At 45.3% G+C, this 21,303-nt stretch overlaps 3 protein-coding genes across 8 annotated transcripts; 1 reads left to right on the forward strand and 2 right to left on the reverse strand.

Moving 5' to 3' along the window:
* Nucleotides 1-5,778: 5,778 nt before the first annotated feature.
* LOC120687268 (CBL-interacting protein kinase 31-like) lies at nt 5,779-11,305 on the forward strand. Of its 6 annotated transcripts, XM_039969252.1 has the most exons (17): nt 5,784-5,938; nt 7,189-7,430; nt 7,738-7,905; nt 8,033-8,036; nt 8,316-8,378; nt 8,525-8,596; nt 8,718-8,825; nt 8,920-9,000; nt 9,118-9,171; nt 9,257-9,382; nt 9,471-9,560; nt 9,772-9,894; nt 9,978-10,088; nt 10,221-10,334; nt 10,465-10,521; nt 10,670-10,744; nt 10,839-11,305. In XM_039969252.1, the coding sequence occupies exons 2-17, from the start codon at nt 7,297-7,299 to the stop codon at nt 10,920-10,922; spliced, it is 1,464 nt and encodes a 487-aa protein (XP_039825186.1). In that variant the 5' UTR covers nt 5,784-5,938; nt 7,189-7,296; the 3' UTR covers nt 10,923-11,305. The 6 variants fall into 6 exon arrangements, with proteins under 6 accessions (XP_039825187.1, XP_039825186.1, XP_039825189.1 ...); XM_039969255.1 differs by lacking the exon at nt 8,033-8,036 and having other exon boundaries at nt 5,800-5,938; nt 7,738-7,902; nt 10,839-11,301; XM_039969254.1 differs by lacking the exon at nt 5,784-5,938 and having other exon boundaries at nt 7,287-7,430; nt 7,785-7,905; nt 10,839-11,301.
* Nucleotides 11,306-11,937: 632 nt separating this feature from the next.
* LOC120687271 (calmodulin-3) lies at nt 11,938-14,302 on the reverse strand. Its single transcript, XM_039969260.1, has 2 exons — nt 13,968-14,302; nt 11,938-12,588 (listed from the first exon to the last, which is right to left on the reverse strand). Exons 1-2 carry the CDS (start codon nt 14,041-14,043, stop codon nt 12,215-12,217), a joined length of 450 nt encoding a protein of 149 aa, XP_039825194.1. The 5' UTR covers nt 14,044-14,302; the 3' UTR covers nt 11,938-12,214.
* Nucleotides 14,303-17,622: 3,320 nt separating this feature from the next.
* LOC120687270 (probable pyridoxal 5'-phosphate synthase subunit PDX1.1) lies at nt 17,623-18,951 on the reverse strand. Its single transcript, XM_039969258.1, has one exon. It carries the CDS (start codon nt 18,796-18,798, stop codon nt 17,839-17,841), a length of 960 nt encoding a protein of 319 aa, XP_039825192.1. The 5' UTR covers nt 18,799-18,951; the 3' UTR covers nt 17,623-17,838.
* Between the last annotated feature and the right edge of the window lie 2,352 nt (nt 18,952-21,303).

Here is a 21,303-nt window from a genome sequence, read left to right on the forward strand (position 1 = left end):
ACTGCTCATCATGTGATCAACAGGCAAGAAAAAACAAGGAAAAGTCCAGCACCTTTTTGTTCTTGCAACATGCATGCAGTAGTATGAGTGTATGACGTTCTTGCAACGGCCTGGTTGGTGGTGGACATGAGTGATGAGTCGACTCGTACGGCGTGGCTGATCTACGGAGGTGCCTCTCTAGCTCTAGGCTCAAGCGCTCTTGTGGTCTTATCGCCTACTATATCGCGGACAGGCCGGCCAGATCACATGCGCGTACGTAGGTGAAAAAAAGGTCGCGGAGGGCAGTCGGCCACGTCTGCGTCGCACAGTAGAATGTAGTGCTCGCACTACTAGCTACTAGTAGTATGTACATGTACTATCAGTAGTATTATCATGGTGGACGCGAAGACTCCCGTGCGATCGCCTCCAAAACTCAAACTCAAAGGCGAATTCTACTCTGACCTGTACGGCAGTCGCGCTCGCGCAGCCCGGCACCGCGGCACAGCGCCTATCATGATCGCGTGCCGTACGTATGGCCCGGGCCGGACAGCTAGCCGCACTCGATCTGTGCTCCGCAGTCGGCACGCCGCCACCCGGCCGACCTTTCTGACCTCAGCCCGTACCAAAGCTCCGCCACGCCGGCAAACGCGCCGGGCGCCGGCACAGCGGCGCGTCCGCTTGTACTAGGCTCGTAGCCCTGCGGGAGCACGGGGACCTCGGCGCGGCAGGGTACAGCAGCCAAGACCAAACGTCCGCATGGAGTACTAAATGTTTGGTTACATGTTAAATTATAATTGCACAAAAAGACAAACGTCCGCATGGAGTACTAAATGAAGTATATTTGCAAAACCTTTTTAGGAATGAGTGTAAATTTTCGAGACGAATCTAATGAGCTAAGTTTCATCATGATTGGCTATAGTGATGCTACAGTGACCGCGCTCAATCATCCTCTAATCATGCAGTCAAAGACCTCATTAGATAGAGCAACTGCTACAGTACCACAATTGTGGAGGTAATTTTATAATTAGACTTTATTTAATACCCCTAAATAGTGATTAAAACATCATTTCTCTCTCATCAAAACATTTTCACACTTCAACCAAACATGGCCCAACCGGGAGCCCGAGGAGCTAGCTGTAGCCTGTAGAACGGCACGGCACGGCTCAGACGATGTGAGACTGCGTGGGCCACGGGCGCCGCGCGTCGTTTTCCCTTTCCCCCCGCCGCATGCGCCCCGCTGCCTGCCCGCTTTCCCGTCGAGCCGGCCCCCACCCCCGGGCCGGGCCCCCGACGAAGCTACCGGGAAGCTTCGTCGCCCCGGCCTGCATTGCATCCCCGCCCCGATCCCGCCGAGCGCGACATGCGGGCGCCGCGCCGCGGCCCCCGCGACGTCCGGCTCGGCCTGCCTGCTTGCGCCGTGTTTGGCAATGTCCTGCACGGCGTGAAGGGCTTGTCCGCCTATTACGGGTAGGCTGAGAGGCCACCACGCTTCCATTTACCAGCGCCGAGCTGCTACGAGAAAAAAATAATATCTGGATGACAAGTTGCATCAGTTTTAACTTGGAAAGACAAGTTGCATCAAAACTGCTGCGAGGACACGCCAAGGACCAGATCGCTCGCCTGTACGTCTCAACGTGAGCATCTACTTTTTTTTTGAAAAAAATAATAATAATAAAAACGTTATTTCCGGCCTCTGCGACCGCACACATTTTACATCACCGTGAGCATCTACTACTACCTTTTCAAATTCGATGCGATCACCAGGATCTCATTCGCATCTGTGGTCGACCGAGACCGAGCAATGCTGGTCATCTAGCTAGGCGGCTAAGGAAGAACAAGAAGCGCCTGATATTTCTCCACGGTAAACATGAAAGATGCAAGCCAAACCATTCATCCCCAAAACGTAGGAAACAATAATATCATAGTAAATGAATGACACACCAGCTGCACACAACAGCGACCATTCGCCTACGAGCAACGGGCCAAATTCTATCGTCGGATTTGGCAAACAAAGGGAAGCAGGCAGCAGGTGGCCCGGTGACCGGTGTCGCTTTCGCCGATCCACTCCCACCCTCTCGCGCGCAGCTGCCAGGAAGCTTCCTAGCGCTCATCCCCCGGACGGGACCGTCCGACGTGGCTCGAGCAGACGCGATCGAGAAAATCCTATGGCTCCTCCACACATTCCCGCATCGACCCTCCGTCAGCAAGGTTCTTTTTTTTTATATATGATGATGATCGGCATGCTAACGATTATTCAACTGGTTTTAAACTTCCAGAACGTAGCGAGGTTGCGAGGTCAAATGCGCTAACAACTTTTACACTTGTCCAACTTCCAGAACGTTGCGGACACGACGGCGACGGGAATTGAATTGGAAGGCACCATTGCGCCCGTAACAGAATATCGCGGCCCGTTTTTTTTTAATCGGTCGAGTGGTCTTGCCATTCTCAGATCAGCATAAAGATAAACAAAGAAACCCTGGAATTCTTGCTTGCGCGAATGGCCGTTGCTGTCCTCAGCTCAGCAAGTACTCTCCAGAGTCCAGACGCCAATGGCCGCCGGCAGAGCGACCGCCGTAGCTAGCGCGCGCAGTGGAAACTGGAAACGAGAAAGTAAAAACCACCACCTATCGACCTGGCCTGTGCAAACAGAGGAAGCTTTCTTTCTTTTCAGGCGTGTGCAGTTCCGTCAGCCCAGTGCACGCTGGCTGCTGGCTGGCCACGTACCGAACCGGCGCCGCGGCACGGCCATGGCCATGCCTGCGAGGCGAGAGCGATCGAGCGAGCACTTTCTCCATGGACCATGGGAGGAGCAAGTTGGCAGCAAGAGCAACGAGGCGCGGGTAGGGGTGGTAATGAGTCATGGCTCTATAGGTCTCTTCACAGCCCAATAAAACCCTTAAAATTTTTAGTTCAAAAATACATATGTTTAGAGCCCGGCCCTTTTAGGGCCCGATCCTTAAATTTTCTAGTTCAAAATGTTGGGCCCTTTACCACCCCTAGGCGCGGGCGCTGGCGCTGGCGCGGGCGCGGGACTCGGGCCTCCCCTCGCCAACTTTTGCAGCCAGGACGGAACAAAAGCGCCGCGGCCACGCCCAACCCCACGTGGCCGCGGTCCGAAGCGGTATCCCGGATGGCGATGCCGAGGCATTCCGCCCGATGAACGGCGCTGATGCGGTCGGTATACGTAAGCCTGCGCGTAGGGGTGGTAATGGGCCATGGCCCTAATGGCCTCTTCACAGCCCAATAAAGCCCTTAAAATTTTTAGTTCAAAAATACATATGTTTAGAGCCCGGCCCTTTTAGGGCCCGATCCTTAGATTTTCTAGTTCAAAATGTTGGGCCCTTTACCACCCCTACCTGCGCGTGTAGGGTTCCACCGGTTCTGTGGTTATCCGTCCAAGCAGTTTTTTTTTCTTTTTCTTTTTCTTTTTCTTTACTGTGCACAACAGCACAATGATCTTTCTCTTCATGCGGGAGATGCAGGTACAGCTCTACTCCAGCCAAGCAAATTAAATTTCTCTATGGTTTTTCGTTTATGCCCTAAAATTATCTATCTCCTCCATAGATAATATAGATCATGCAAAGATCTATTTTTTTAGATTGATTGAGGATGATCCGATCTCTCTTCTCTTAATAAAAACTAGGCGTACAGCACGCGCATTTGCGCGGCTAGTATTGAAAATTCAAAAATTCGAATGTCGTTGTATCTTTACTTAAAGATTATAATATTTTTTACCATACATCACCATATTCATTATCGTAAATTATGTCTTATTGTTAGTTAAAACAATTCAAATATGATCTACCTATAATAACAATTTGATTTGTTGAGCTTTAATAATATTATGCATATAATTATTCTTATTTTTGTTTTATTTTGATTGATTGTTGTTAGGTTTTGTTTTTATTAATAGCACATATTTGTAACTGATACATAGATAATTGGTATTTTATATTTAATTTTTCATAATGGCATTGGTGGGTGATTTTTAATTAGGCAAAGTGGTATTTTAGTTTAATTTTTATCATAATGGCAGTGGTGGGTAATTTGTATTTTTCTATTTTTCTCCGATTAACGTAGGAATTTCTAGGCCTTGAGAGCGAACGTGGAGGCTCCGTCTGTTGGTCAAATAATAAGATAACTAGGTATATAGCCCGCGCATTTGCGCGGCTAGTATTGGAAATCCAAAAATTTGCGTGTCGTTGTATCCTTACTTAAAAATTATATTATTTTTTACCATACATCACCGTGTTCATTACGTAACTTATGTCTTATTGTTGGTTAAAACAATTCAAATATGATCTACCTATAATAATAATTTGATTTGTTGAGTTTTAATAATTTTATCCATATAATTATTCTTTTTTTTGTTTTATTTTGATTGATTGTTGTTAGCTTTAGTTTTTATTAATAGTATATGTTTGTAACTGATATATAGCTAAATGATATTTTATATTTAATTTTTCATAATGACATTGGTGGGTGATATTTAATTAGGCACAAGGGTATTTTAGACTAATTTTTATCATAATGGCAGTGGTGGTTAATTTTTATTTTTCTATTTTTCTCCAATTAACGTGGTAATTTCTAGACCTTGAAAGCGAACGTGGAGACTCCGTTTGTTGGCCAAATAATAAGATAATAGATAGATTGTACTCAGGCACGGTCGTGAAAAAAAGGATGATCCGGTCTCACCGATGCAAAGATCTACTTGTTTCTTCTTGGAACTCCTCCGTTCTCCGTGTGCAAAACCCTGCACCGAAGAATCTTTTTTATTTTCCATGTAAGGAAACTAGGACATTGAATGATAGTTAGCAATAGCATTTGACTTGCTGGTATGCGCCAGACGTTCCCTCGTTCATCTCATCCCCGTCGATCGAGAGGGGCATTTGGCCGGCTGGTACGCGTCATCTTTACCAGAACAAGCCTGATCCTCCTCCCACCCGATCGAAATATGAAATATCCAATCAAAATTGGCCTACAGCGTCACCATGTGCCGCTCGTCAGTTTCTGCTCGTCCCCCTGTCGCCCCTGCGCGCCCAAAACCGACCGAGCACCGAGTAGGGCACAGGCGCGCAGGTACACCGGTTGCCATCTTGAGCATTTTTTTTGCAGGAAAAGGAACTTCACAATTCTCAATTTTTTGGTGGCTGTGTGACTGCAGCTTTGCTCCCTCTGTGCTCTGCCAACAGCCCAAACAACCAATACCAATGCCGTACTTATCAAAAAAGAAAGAAAGAAAATAAAACAAAAGGAAAAACCAATGCTGCGAGTGTCCAGCGGATCTGTTGGCAATATGTTGCTGTTTGGTTCTGTCATTCGCTCCTTTTTTGCTGGCCTGCTTTCAGAAAATAAATAAAATCGGTTCTCGGCGACAAGAGCTCGTTTTGCGCGCAAGGCACCAGCCCACAGGTGAACAGAACAGTACAGCTAGCTGGAATATAGTACTGTCTCCACACTAAACAGGTGGATCATTAAAATTCTAAGTGACGACTTCTGAAATAACAAATTTTAGACCCTGTACTTGCTCTCAAAGTGACGATTACCGCGGGGTTGCAAATCTCAGCACAGATTCGGCTGTGATCAGAAGAAAAAAAAGGAATAGCAGTGACCCAAAAGACACAAGATGCGACGCAACCTTGCAACCCTTGGGTGCCTGAAAAGGGCCAGTGAAGTGGCAACTGCAATCAAACAAACCTTTTGGTGCCGAGACCCGGAGCCCCCCCTGCAAGTCCCTGTCTTGGCCGGTTGCCACAAGGCCACACCTGCCCGCCCCCCAACGCTTTATTATAGCACCACACCCCTCTCGTTTCTCGCCCCCAGCATAACATCCTTCTCTTTCTCCTCCCCCATAACATCCTTCTCCCAACTCTCAACCTAGTACTCGCCCTCGCTTCGCGCTTCTTCTTGAGCTCTTGCGAGCCGCTGATCATCCTGCGCTCGGCACTGGAACTGGAAGGTGAGCTGCGGTGCCTCAGCCCCGAATCTGTTTCTTGCGTGGCTTTGCGCTGCTAGAATTTTGCATTTGGGTTGCCTTTTGAGCTGTGATTCTGAGACGGTGGGTTTCGGGGGGCCTTCAGCATGATGCTGCTTCCTGTAAATTGCAAGGCCGCTTGCTGTGGCATTTTCGGTTGTCCTCTCCTCTGAAATACGTGCATTTCCCTTTGGCGGCCTTGGCGTTTCCAGCACATCCGTGAACTTTCGCTCCGCGCCAACATCTTTTCTTCTTTCTCTTGATTTGTTTCTCTTTTTTTTTGAAAACTACTTGATTTGTTTCAGCAATACACCTACCCACTCACCACGGTAAAGTGCCTTTTGGTCTGAATTTTCGGGTTTTGTTCTGAATGATCCATGTCAATCAGCAAGTGGCGTGTGCCTGCATGCTTTTCAGGGTATCACTGCTTTACCTGCAAAAGTCTGAGCCATTCGTAGGCTTCTTTGTGCTGCCTTGCGCCTACTGGTTGCAGGCGCTTGTCTTACCCTCCTTTTATATTGGTCAAACCGGATCAAATCATTCTATGGTTTGGAGCTGTCTGGTCATTTTTTTATCGTTTAGATCAGGTGGGTAATGTTTGAGTGACAAAATTTAGTATTTACAAAAGGCTGCGCCCTTTCCCTTCTCCTTGCTTAGTTTCGGGGAAAGAACACAAGAGCTTCCTCTTGAAAGATGACAAATGTAGACAACTCGGGAACCGTTACGCTTTGTAAATTTTGCATGTCATTCATTTCCCGTCAGTTTTTTTTGTTGTTTATTTAAAGGCCCTCCTGATGTTTGCGTTCCAACTTCCTGGGTTCATTTGAATCAATGCCCCACCTGCCGTTTAATCTTTTCCGCATTTTTTCACCTTCTGGTCATTTCTTTCAGAGTTGTCTGTTGAGAACTAGCGCTCTATGCTCATCTGCAAGAAATTTGTTAGTATACAGGGCATACTGTTGAGTGAAGCCTAGTTCTTCCTTCCTGGAAGATGATATAGCACTAGAGCGTGTTCTGTTGTCTCACTTTTCTCCAAATTTTGCCGTAAGATTCAATCAAAACAAAACTCTGTATTGAACTTAGGAGTGCGTCCACATAGCCTCTCGTTTCCCTCTTTAGCTCGTGTGTTTTTCTTTTCCTTTTTCTCACCATAGTTTGTCACTTGTGTATTAGAAATTTAGAATAGCTAATTTTTCAAGGTACTAATTCAAGGGTTGGTTTACTGAACATTGCAGCTGTTTGAATAACAGCTCCAAGGTTCAAAGGAACCTTCGTTTGTTGTAAGATGTATAGGGCAAAGAGAGCTGCACTGTCACCAAAGGTAAAGCGCCGTGTTGGGAAGTATGAGCTCGGACGCACCATTGGGGTGGGAACCTTCGCAAAGGTCCGGTTTGCAAAGAACACTGAAAATGGGGAGCCTGTTGCTATCAAAATTCTTGACAAGGAGAAGGTTCAGAGGTACAGATTGGTTGAACAGGTCAGTATCAGGCAATTCCTTTCTATAAGACCAAGCACTAGTTTCTTGTCAAATCTTTTGTCTGTCCATATCATGATTCATAGATCAAATTTCAATTAATTAGAAATACCGAAGTTTAAAGTCTTATGCTCCCTATTTAAGCCGTATATGACTTTCCTATATGGTAAGACGTTCAGTCTGCCAAACAGTCAATCTTATCAACGTTCCTGACAGTCAAAGATGCAACATGTGGTTTCCTTTGTCAAAATTCACTGTCATCACTTATATCTTTGTATCAAAAGATAACTCTAAAATCTTTGTATCAAAGGAACAACGTGGATAATGAATTTTCTTCCTTGGACGTTGCCGTGTCAGCATGGGATCATAGGAAGATGAAACTCCAATTAAGAAACGATTTCATATCTACATATTTGCATGCCATCAAGATATATCCACATGGTGATCTTCCAGTTGAAGTCATACTACCAACTCAGTATGTTCTCCTGGTGCCTTGTGCTGTTTCCATCTGCAAACTTTGTGCAAATTGAATACAATGCCTTCAGTTTGTACACTTTGGTATATGTTTTCCTGATTTCTTGAGTGCCCTATTGGATCTCCATGTCCTCAGTTGTTCTTTAATTAACTTCACTATTCATTTTACCTCTAACCATCTAGTTCCCGAACAAATAATGAATGCCAGAACAATTCACAGTGAAAACATAAAGTATTTGTTGAAGTATAAGTGACTTGCCGCTTTTGTGTTGAACTGGTTGGTGCATTCAACTCAATAGTATTGTTCAATATGGTCCTCGGGACTGATTCTTCGTGTATGCATTTTTTAAGCAGATGCTCACTAGTCACTATGCACTATGCATTATACTGATATTATCCTAAATTTTAATGCAGATTAAGCGTGAAATTTGCACTATGAAGTTAGTCAAGCATCCTAATGTTGTTCGACTGTTTGAGGTAAGATCCAAAAAAGTATCAACACTTCATGATGTATCACTGCATCTTTCTCGGAATACGTTTGTTTTTAAACTGGAAATATGTTTTTTCAGTTTTCATGCCTATAATCTGACACTATTTGGCTGGAATTATGCCTTCTACCTCAGGTGATGGGAAGTAAAGCAAGAATTTTCATTGTTATGGAATATGTTACTGGCGGAGAGCTTTTTGAAATCATTGTAAGTGACAGTATATCATTCGTTTGAAATGCCTTTGTCCTACATGAGACTAATGACACGAGTTACATAATCATGTTTTTGATTAACTCAATTTGCTGTTACACAACAACTTCATGATCAGGCTACTAATGGAAGGTTGAAGGAGGACGAAGCACGGAAATATTTTCAGCAACTAATCAATGCAGTTGATTATTGCCACAGTAGGGGAGTGTACCACAGAGACTTGAAGGTGGACCCTTATTTTCCTTCGCATATTTTTCTATAATAAATTATGGGCACTGAAGTCAAGAAAAATGAGATATATGCTTAACCTGTATTTGCAGTTAGAAAATTTGCTGCTTGATGCTGCTGGGAATCTCAAAGTATCTGACTTCGGTTTAAGTGCTTTAACGGAGCAATTGAAGGTACCATTCGAATATATTAGTTATGATAAATTCTCAATAATTGTTTCATTGTGTTCCCTTTTTTTGCCGTGTCTCATTTCTTACACTCTAATATTGTTATTAATTTTTGCTCTAAAGGCTGATGGTCTGCTTCATACTACATGTGGAACTCCCAATTATGTTGCTCCTGAGGTAACATTTTTTGACAAAAATTATGCTTTTATTACACAGTATTAAACAAGATTGTCTAAAAAATATTTCTATTGTGTCTTTGTAGGTGATTGAGGATGGAGGCTATGATGGCGCAACAGCGGATATTTGGTCTTGTGGAGTAATCCTCTTTGTTCTTCTTGCTGGTTATTTACCTTTCGAGGATGAAAACATCATTGCCTTATACAAAAAGGTAACATTGATGGAAAATAGACAATAAAAACAGAACCAAGATGCTGTTGTTTTTTATTATGTTTTAATACTCCTTTTTGCTATCACAGATCTCCGAAGCTCAGTTTACATGTCCCACATGGTTTTCGGCGGGAGCTAAGAACTTGATTGCCAGAATTCTTGATCCCAATCCTACAACTGTAAGTATCATATTACTTTTGAGCATAGGTGCATAGTTGTTGAAACAGGTCATAATCAGCTAACCAAAACACTTGAAATGTTGTTTCCCCCACTCCTGCAGATCATTGAACCATTTTGTTAACTGAGTCTTGTAATCATTATTTCAATTGCTGATAAATGTTTCTTGAATCTCCACTTACGTTTATTTTTGTTGCCTTTCGTGCTTACCAGCGGATCACCATTGCTCAGATACTGGAAGATCCTTGGTTCAAAAAGGGATACAAGCCTCCTGTTTTCGACGAGAAATATCAAACTAGTTTTGATGACGTCGATGCTGCTTTTGGAGACTCAGAAGTGAGTCAAATGGACCAATAAATATTAAGCATTTTGTAGAAGGAATTAATTGAGTAACTGTGCATAATTGATTCGTTTACCAGGACCGGCATGTGAAAGAGGAAACTGAAGATCAGCCGACCACAATGAATGCATTTGAACTGATTTCACTAAATCAGGCACTGAATTTGGAGAATTTGTTTGAGGCAAAGAAGGTCAGATATGGTTCTTAATTCTGTCTTTTTACATGGTCAATGTTATGTTTCGATTTTTATTACATTCTTGTTAATTGAACTATCTTTTGGAAACTACATATTTATAATGATACTACTGTAAATAATTAACAGGAGTATAAAAGAGAGACAAGATTCACCTCGCAATGTCCTCCTAAGGAAATAATCACAAAGATAGAAGAGGTTGCAAAACCACTTGGATTTGACATTCAGAAGAAAAACTACAAGGTATTCCTGTTGATTACAATATATAGATAAATAGTTCTCTTACTGCTTTCAACCCTTATTGCTTTCAACTCTTACTGCCATCTTTTCCATAAATCAAGTCCTGAAAAGTTTTTGTGTTTCTTCTTTTCAGATGAGGATGGAGAATCCGAAAGCAGGTAGAAAAGGCAATCTAAATGTTGCAACTGAGGTAAGTGAAAAGACCACGTTTACAAAACAGTTTAAAAATTGAAGACAAATTCGTTTCAAAAAAAATTGAAGACAAATAACAAATTCAGACTTTATTATTTTTCTGAAAAGTTTAAATTCAGACCTTATTTTTGTATGGCAAACTTTAGGTTTTTCAAATAGCCCCGTCCCTTCACGTGGTTGAGCTCAAGAAAGCAAAGGGAGATACTCTGGAGTTTCAAAAGGTACTAGTCTCGAGCAAATTCTTCCTGCGGTTCTCTACAAGCTGCTAAGCTGGGGCTTTGAGTTAGTACCCAAATTAACCGTGCTGTACAACAGTTCTACAGAAGTCTGTCGACCCAACTGAAGGATGTTGTGTGGAAGTGCGACAGCGAGGTCGAGGGCAACAGCGCGGCGGCATGAAGCGGCCTCCTAAACTTCCAGAGGCCGGCGCTGGCCTTTCCCTGTACATAGCTTCTCTTTCGGATGACCGGTGTCCATTGCAGAGTCGGCTTTTGCAAGCCAAGTTCTTTGGTTCATTGGTTGATGGCGAGTAAGCTCCGATGAAACAACCGTCTTCAAGGCCGTTGCGGATGGGCTTACTGGTGGGTTAGTTCATTTTATAGTCAAGGCTGTCGTAGTCCTGTAGTAATGAGGTATTGATGAGGTGCACCAGATGGTGTGAGGGAGTACCGATTGTTAGCTCAAGGCTTCAAACTTAGCCCCCTTCAGTTTGTTCTATGGTGTGTTACTTCAGAATAAACACTGCTTTTAGAAGTATGAGGTGAGCACAGTTAGCCTGTGTCCTGGTCTTTGTGCAGTGTGCATGATCCTCAGTGCTAGCAACCCTTAAAATTTATGATGAGGGAATTGCAGCTGAGGAGGTAAAAGTAAAACCGAAGTCTGAAAATCTGCTGTAGCAATGGCGAATTTTCGAGAATGGTTAGTTTACCTATTACTACGTCGCTCTGAAGCATAAAGCGGCCCGGCGGAGAGAAATCGGAGTCAACGATGGCCGCCCCAACCGCCGGCCGCCGCGGCTTCAGTAATCCAGACTGGGGCGCGGTCCAGCCAGCAGCCCGCGGCCGCAGTATCTCCTTTAGCTTTCCCTCCCTTGCGAGCCCAATCCATCCGCCGGCTGGATTTGGGCTCAAAATAGTTCAAGCAAAACGCGGCGGCCCCGTCCGTGCCCCTCGCCTCCGGCTGCCGAGCTGGTACGGCCAATGCCGGGTGCTCCGGGAGCCATTCCTATCCGGGTCGACCAAAGCGAGCAGTCAGGATGATGGTTTAGCCGTTTAGGCACTCGACTCGAATGGCCGGTGGCCGGCTTGGTGTCTGGACAGCACAAGGCACCAACCTGACAAGTGACAACACGACCACGACACGAGATACATGGAAAGCAACTGCCTGATCACTGGCACCAAAGGAGACGAGCAGATTCGACCGATGAACAAATTTTACTACAAACTGGATTCAACCGCAATCAGGGTCCAGAACAAGCAAAGCCGTACAGATTCACACAGGAAGCAAGAGTTTCGTTCGACGACAGACTGGGCAGGCAGGGGTGGCAGCAGAGGGACTCAAATGTTCAGCAGCTACAGCTAGTACGGTTTTCTTCAGGGGAAGATGAAGGAAACAAGAGCCGCATGCCTTACTAATACGCAATGCACGGTTTCCTCCTTCCGGCGGGGGGTAGTATACCATCAAACACGGCCTCACTTGGCCATCATCACCTTGACGAACTCGTCATAGTTGATCTGGCCATCGCCATCAACGTCCGCCTCGCGGATCATCTCGTCGACCTCCTCGTCGGTCAGCTTCTCGCCGAGGTTGGTCATCACGTGGCGGAGCTCCGCAGCGGAGATGAAGCCGTTCTGGTCCTTGTCGAACACCCTGAACGCCTCCTTGAGCTCCTCCTCAGAGTCGGTGTCCTTCATCTTGCGGGCCATGAGGTTGAGGAACTCGGGGAAGTCGATGGTGCCATTGCCATCAGCGTCGACCTCGTTGATCATGTCCTGGAGCTCAGCCTCGGTTGGGTTCTGACCCAGGGAACGCATGACAGTTCCCAGCTCCTTGGTTGTGATGCAACCTGTCCAATACTCAGCAGATAACAATTTCAGATCAACCTGTCCAATACATAGCATTTACATAGCAGGATAGGTCAATGATTAACAAACCTCAATATCACTCAAAGTGACAACACAACTAAATCAGACATTAAGCAATCATGCCAGAAGAAATAAACATATCATTCAGAAAAAGGACAACACTAATTGAAAACTGTGAACACTAATTGAAAACTGTGATCATAGATTTAGCAAACAGTTCAGAAAGGTTGTGGTCAGCATTCAGCAAACCACTTGTCCAGCTCCAACCTTGGGAGGTACTTCCAAAGCAAGTACTGAATTTGATACTTCCTGAGATATAATTTTTGGTTACCTCCCTAGTGCTGGCAAAGCGGCAAATTGGCCTTTGACTGTAAACAAGATTTTCTTGATATTAAAACACAAATCCTAACAAAATGGGGTACTTCAATACCTATAAGCTGAGCACTACCAATTTAAAGTACAACGTCACAATCATCACGGCAAAAGCATGGTGATACCATAATCATGGCTCAGTAAAACCAGAGTTATAACCATGAACTCAAAACATTAAGCAACACAGGACAGAATCAAAATCTAAGCAGGCCCAATTCCACTATCAACTCTATACAGAATCTGAACATTTCCCTTCACTGCTTTCAGATCCTTGAAACTATGAGCCCCCCAACCTACACCACTAACCCGAGGGAAATTCTTCCATGGTTACTTCTGCCCTATGAAAAATTCCCAGCCCACAGGCCACAGATACAAAACACATAATTTCAGTCAAAAGTGAAGCAGTGTGCATTCAAATGGTATACAAGTCTCATGTGCCTGTCATCATGACCAAACAAACCCCCAACATAACCGACCGATCTGGACGAAGGCTACCTACCGCCTACAAATAAAACGACCCCAGCCTGACTCGGTCCACAGCAAGGGCCCCCGGATCTAAGCCTAACTGTTTCGCCACATCTGGATCCGAGACGAGGCTACCAGCTACCACATCGATCTAGATCCCAGCAGCGCTTTTCGCAGCCTGATTTTCATGAATCGCACGAGATCTCTCGACCCACACGCGGCCGTGCAGCGCAGGCGCGGCGCCGCATCACACCATGTTTTGGTCGCGCGTCACCCCTCGGTAGGATCTCGCTACCGGATGCTCAGGGCGCGCTAAAATTTCAGGCGGCACACGCAACACGGCATCCTTTCAACATTCTGCAACCAGACCACGAAAACGGAAGTGGAAACCACGGTTTTTTCTAACGGAACATGGAGAACAGACAAGGTCCTCAGCAGCTACGACTACGAGCGTATAGCACGGCAGATCACCGGCGATAAGAGCTACAACGACAGAGATGGTTGGAGTGCTGTATTAGCTTACCGTCGCCGTCCTTGTCGAAGAGGCTGAAGGCCTCCTTGAACTCGGCGATCTGGTCGTCGGTGAGCTGGTCCGCCATGGTCTCCGGTCTTCTCTCTCCGAGCGGCGGGCGGGCGGGCGCGAGCGGACGAACGGCGTCGGGGCGGCCGGAGAGATTGGGCAGGCAGGGAGGCAGGGGCTGCGGAGGGCGACAGGAGGCAGGGAGCGATTTGAGGCCTCGCGCCGGGGAATTTTACCGGGATTTATACGCGCCCGCGCACGCGCCCCGTCGGCTCCGTTCCGCCGTCCACGCCCTCCCCCGTTAACGCCGCGCCGCGAATTGCCCAAACTGCCCTCCCCCCGGCTCTCCTAGCTCTCTCTGTCTAATCATGCAGCCGCCTGCTTGGGCCTTGGCCCCCAGCCTGGACTGACACGATACCAGTGTGCGACGCGGGCGATAGCACAGGAAAAACGGCCCCTGATTGGGACGTGCGTGCCACGGGCCCGACCGGCGGGCGGTGCGATGATCTGGCCGGGGTGTTGTCGACATCGTGTTCATGAGTGCGTCCGTGCGTGCATGTTGTGGCCGGGATCTACATCTATCTATCGATCGTGCTACGGATCGTGATCCGTGGCAGCATATTTTCAGTGTTGCACTGTTGCGAATTAATTTTGTCCCAAATAAAAAAAATAACATAGACCAAACTTACAAAAGTTGCAATAGCATGTATACAGTATCAAATGGGTGCACTGTCAACTCTTAAATTTAATAAAACCAATTAATATTGTAGATGTTGATGGTTTGCTAAAAACATGACCAAATTTAGATTGGGTTCACTGAAGACAAATTGAAGTGAACTTTGACTTGAGCTGGAGAAAATAAATAATGTGAGACAGATTGGGATATTTATTTTGATTTTTCTATATACGAGCTTGGTAACAAATTGAGTTTGTGCATGTTTTTATGAACCATTTTTGTGCACCCGATAATTTCTCCTCGGCAACATGTCTTGTTTTCAACTCACATTTACATGAGTGTGATTTTGTAAGAAATTAAAATGAAAGAGTTAAGTATAATGTACATTGGATTGCTCAAATCGGACTCCATGTACAGGTGTAGGCGTGTAGCCTGTTTGTAGGCCCGTGCTCGTGTGCGATAGTACCTGTACGCGGCTACTAGTAAATTCATTCTCCAAAAAAAAAATCACTTCTGAAATACCTGACTTGCATTGTCTAAAGTGTCGTCTCACTTGCTTGTGCAATGGATGTGTGCTGCTATACTTCTTTCTTTTTACGAATATGTATGGAAACATTGTTAACTATAGTTTATTTGATCTTCAGTAGGACAAGATTTGCATGCTCAGGCATCGCTGTACAACGTGTAGGGAATGTTACAAGGTTCCTGACTTTAGCAAGTTTGGCCAGAGCTTTAATTGATAAGAGATTAAACCATGATAACTTGAAGGTTGGTGCTGACAATCCTTTGCTAGTTTTCCGTTTTACATAACATAATTGTGATCATTGTTTACTCTTTTCTTGCTTTATTGTTATATACATTGAAGTGCGTCTTGGACGGGATGTGATTTGGACGAATATAATTTAGATCACGAAAATACACCTAAAGATCACCAATTTGCACCCTCTACTATTGTCAATGTCATGTCTGCCCTTGATGTTCATTTCTTACCTTTAAATAATCTGGTGGTGTTAGCACCTGATTGTTCATGTCATGGCCACTGATGGGGTACTGTTGTACTGACCGGCGATTGATGTGGAAAGCTGAAGTTGCCCACTCGTAAAATTTCCAAGATACACTTGCAATATAACATGCCTTATTCCTTCTAATTTTTCTTTCATGCCCTCATACATGTATGCAGACTGGTGAAATATTTTGAGTGCTGGAACTTGCATGGTACACAGTTTTTCAGAATCACCTACTAGATATTACATCTGATCCTTCATTTCAGGCAACAGAAGAGCAAGGGTATATGAAATTTCTAACTGCAGAACTATCACCTAGATTCTAAATTATTTTTTGCATGTCAGGTTTAAGGGGCATGTCATGCCAGCTCCATCACTATAGTATGTGTGAGCATTGATCTTCATCTGCCGGTCATAGACAAATATGAGGTTATGCACTATGCCATCGTGCTAATTCTCCATCACTTTCTGCTACAATTCTGCACAAGATTTTTGAAAAATGGAAGCATTTTGATTTATTGTCACATGGAAGCTGTAGTTAGGTTTTGCTTTTACATCATGTAGTTTATATTAGATGCCTAGGTTTATGACATCGATGGGAAGAAGTATATTAGATGGACTTGCAGTTGATTAGAAAAGCAAGGATCTTGAAAAGATGTGCACGGGCCGGAAGCTTTTGAGCTGGTAGATAATTTTTTTTTGAGATTAGATAGTACAACTTAGGCCTCCTCCAACAGCCAGCTTAGAGATAGCTGGGATTGTAAAAATCTTTATACTGTCTCTCTATCCGGCGCTAGCTCTAAGCTATGTCTGTCTCTGCTCTCTCTCTCATTTTCTACTGTTCCTCTACTCTCTCTCTCCTCGCGTTAGACACGGTGCTGGCTCGGACCGCTGGCAGACTTAGACACAACGCAATCAGACTCGCACCTCCATGAACACACGTACGCAAACTCTACTCCTATGAGTATCTTTGAAGACTGAGCCGGCAAATCCTTAAGATTGACGAAGTCACCACAGGCGCCTCACTGTCGACGGAAACGTCGCCTGCTACTGAATGCACAACGCCATTAATCCCAGAATATTAGCTCTCACAAGGGGAGTCGAACTCAGGACCTCAGGTGCTTTTGAGCTGGTAGATGTATCTTGGGGAAAATATCTGTTCATCTTGTTATTACAAGCAAATTCATTTGGTCAACGTCAAATGATAAAAATACTTTTGAGGGGACATATATAATCTTACACATTTCTATTTACATGAATACAAGCATAGCTGTTGTATGTTGTATGACCCTGTAACAAAGGGATCATTGTAAATTTGAATGAAGTGATTTTGGTTCAGTTGATTCTTGATAGATATATCACCTATATATATGTAATTTATGTCCCATTGCAACACACGGGTACTTAGCTAGTTGAACGATAAAAGTTGAATCTCAGCTCATAATATGGTAGTTGCAGGACATTAGTTTTGACGCTTCTAGATAAATGAGGTTATATGATAATATGATTTTCATTTTGTTTGTAGCAATATACGGGCACAAATCTAATTATATATAATAATATGTTAACGCAAGAGATGTTTTAAAGACCAAAAGAAAAACATGTTAACGCCAGTGATGTTTTTAAGACCAAAAGAAATGCTACCCCAGCTTCAGTTATGTATGCTCGTTCATATGTGCTACAATATCTGATAGAAAAGGATCCCGTGATCCCAAACCGGTGTTATTCCACATAAGAAATTTATTATAAGAACTAATACAATTAGATTAGCTCTTTGTAGGCAAAAGATCGTTACTACGCAATAACAAAAAAAAAGCAGCAGATGGGAGCAGGGCGGACGAGGATCCGGTGCAGTAGCTGCACGTGCAATTACTGCCGCTGACACGTGGGCCCCACGGCGCATGGGCCCACACGTCAGCTGCAGTAACTGCACGTGCAGTATCTCCGTCGGAGCAGGGCAGACTGAGCGACAGGCATCTGATCCAATCCAATCCATACCCATTATATAGGATCATCATCGATGAACAAAATAGTTCCCCTTTGTTTCTTATCATTCCTTCATTCTTGACCGAACAAGAGACTGATATAGACGAGAAGCAAGCTACTGTAGTAGTGAAATCCAGAGATCGATCGGCAATATAGATGGATGGATCGACGATAAAATGAAGTTGATGGCCGCGGCCCGGCCAGGTTATCACTCGGATCTGGCGGCGAATCGCTCCACCTTTGGATCGGCCAGGTTGATGCCGACCATGGCCTCCCCGAGCCCCGCGCTGACGTCGGCCAGGATGTTCGGGTCGCTGTAGTGCGTGACGGCCTGGACGATGGCGTGGGCGCGGCGCGCGGGGTCGCCGCTCTTGAAGATGCCGGAGCCGACGAAGACGCCGTCGCAGCCAAGCTGCATCATGAGCGCGGCGTCGGCGGGCGTGGCGACTCCCCCGGCGGCGAACTGGACGACGGGGAGGCGGCCCAGCTGCTTTGTCTGCATGACGAGGTCGTATGGCGCGGCGATACGCTTGGCGTAGGCGAAGACCTCGTCGTCGTCCATGTTGCGGAGCGCGCGGATGTCGCCCATGACGGTGCGGACGTGGCGCACGGCCTCGATGATGTTGCCCGTGCCGGCCTCCCCCTTGGTGCGGATCATAGCGGCGCCCTCGCGGATGCGGCGCAGCGCCTCCCCGAGGTCGCGGCAGCCGCACACGAAGGGGACGCGGAAGTTGTGCTTGTTGATGTGGTGCGCGTCGTCGGCGAGCGTGAGCACCTCGCTCTCGTCCACGTAGTCGACGCCCATGGCCTCCAGGATCTGGGCCTCGACGAAGTGGCCGATGCGCGCCTTGGCCATGACCGGGATGGTGACGGCGCGCTTGATGTCGCGGATGAGGCCCGGGTCGGACATGCGCGCCACGCCGCCCTGCGCGCGGATGTCGGCGGGGACGCGCTCCAGCGCCATGACGGCGCAGGCCCCGGCCTCCTCGGCGATGCGCGCCTGCTCCGGCGTGACGACGTCCATGATGACGCCGCCGCGCAGCATCTGCGCCAGGCCCACCTTGACGGAGAAGGTGGCCGACTTGGACTTGCTGGATGGCTCCAGCAGGGCGCCGCCGTTGTTGCCGTAGACGGTGACCACGCCGCTGCCGTTGCCGTCGGACGCCATTCCTACTTGCTCTCTCTCTCTCTCTCTCCTCTTGTCTTTTGAGAGAAGAAGAGAAGATAGGAGGGGATTCTGGACCCTTGAACCAAGATAAATGGTCAGATGGGATGGGAGTATCCACCGAGATCCCAGCCTGGGCCAGACCAGTAAATGGTCAGATCGTCGTATACGGTGGACCAACGTACACGTACATGTACGAGTGGTGATGTACATTTATACGCAGGAATTCAATCCAACACAGATCGGTCCAATCCAACCACATGACAGCAGGAATTCAATCCAGTCTTTACCTTCTCTTCTACCTGCCATGCTTGATGCTTGGTTAGTTGTTAGCCTCTCGTCTCTAGCACCACCACTCAAGTCTCCCTCCTTGGGCTGCCCTTCCTTCTCCACTCTAGTAGCTAGACAGTGAACAAAGTGTAAAGAATGAATCATGGCTACACTACATCCTAGCAGTATGTCTGCACTTCTGAGGATTTTTTTTAGAGAAAAGGTTTCCCCGCTTTATTTCACCGAAACAAAGCCAGCGTTAAAAGTTTAAGCGTGTAAAAGTGCAGGCTCACACGGAGCAAAGAAAGCAAACGGAAAAGTCACTACTTATTACAAGCAAGGTGTGACAGACAATCCAAGAACTCTAGACGACTGAGGTAGACTTGGCGGTTCAGTGGCGCCTCCAGTTGCACTTGTAGAGACCTGCCTTCCAGGGAACAGATCCAAACTTGATCCGCTCACCGCCATCAAGGATGATTGAGGTAGAGTCGTCGAGCTTGTACCCAGTAGCGCTAGCGGTTGATTCAGTTTGTTGTTTAAACGGACCAGGACTTGATTCAGCAAGTTCCAGCCGCCATCCGAGAAGAGAATTCGCCAGTTTTGCAACATGCCCACCATTCTTCTTATGATCAGCTTCTCCCCCATCCAAGTTTTGCCCTGAAGACAGATCTCATTGCGGGATTTCCATAAGCTCCACATAAGTGCGGAAGAACAACAATTTATAATCTTGTGCTTAGAATTACTGACCCACCAACGGGCCACTTCTGAGGATTTTTCTCTACCTTTTCGTTTTCTTATTCTTTCTTGTCAAAAGGAAATGAACATTTTTTTATTTCTTCCAAACAAGAAAGAGAATGAAAAGTGCCTTTTGAATGTCAAGCAAACTGGGACTCCAAATGAAATCTAGTGGCAGGCGTCAGAGTGTGAGGAGGTATGGTTTGTAGGAAAAACAGAGAAAAATTCAGAAGCCCATGCTAACCTGGTCCTGGCCTCTCAATACTGCAGTACACTGATGATATGATCCTCTTTATAGACCATAATTTGGATCATACTTATAACATGAAGATCATTCTTTATGCCTTTGAGCAGCTATCGGGTCTAAAAATCAATTTCCATAAGAGCGAAATCTTCTGCATTGGTCAAGCAAAAAAATTTGAATGTCAGTACATGGAACTGTTTGGATATAATCCAGACACTTTCCCAATTCATTATTTAGGCATTCTGATCCATTATAGAAAATTGTCAAATAATGATTGGATGAAGATCCAAGAATGATTCGAAAAACAACTTCGTAGTTGGAAAGGCAAAAAAATTTCGATTGGAGCTCGCTTAACAGTTATCAACTCTGTTCTTAGCAGTTGCCCATGTACATGATGTCCTTCTTCGAAATCCCATAAGGGTTTCGCAAAAAGTTGGATTGTTTCCGTTCTATTTTTTTTTGGCAGCGTGAGGAACACAAAATAAAATATTGGCTAGCAAAATGGAATATCCTGTGTCAACAGAAGGGCCAAGAAGACTAGGGATACATAATCTTGAACTTAAAAACATAGCCTTGACAGATGGTACATGACAGCAGATCATACGCAATAAATATCTAGGGATTAAGTCACTGGTGCAAGTCCAATGGAAGAGAGGAGATTCGCATTTTTGGGCAAGTTTAATGAAGGTTAAACGAGACTTACTAAGATTTGGAACCTTCATAATAAAAGATGGGTCTCAAGTAAGATTCTCGGAAGACATATTGTTAGTAATAGATCTCTATGAGATCAATACCCTAAAGTATATAACATAGTTAGGAAAAAAAAATAAGATACGGTGGCTGAGATACTGCATACGCAGATTCCTAACGTATCTTGGAGCAGAGATCTTATTGGCATAAGTTGACGATGTGGAACAATCTGGCCTCACGTCTGCCAACAGTGGAACTAGACCAAGAAAGAGATGATTTCAAATGGAATTTAGACTAGACATGTGTTTTTACAGCAAAATCACATTATCTAGGACTAATCCATCAAGACATTCCCAACCTAAATAAGAGAACTAAAACTCTCACTCAAGATAAAAAAAATTATGTGGTATCTTAGCCAAAGTGTCATTCTTACGAAAGATAATCTATCTAAACGGAACTGACAAGAAAACCAACAGTATTGTTTCTGTCATGAAAATGAAATGATACGATATCTATTTTTTGACTGCCGATTCACGCGATTGGTATGAGCTTCGGTCTGTGCGGCCTGG

Source organism: Panicum virgatum, chromosome 9N (assembly GCF_016808335.1).
Source record: "Panicum virgatum strain AP13 chromosome 9N, P.virgatum_v5, whole genome shotgun sequence".
NCBI classification, from domain to species: Eukaryota; Viridiplantae; Streptophyta; class Magnoliopsida; order Poales; family Poaceae; genus Panicum; species Panicum virgatum.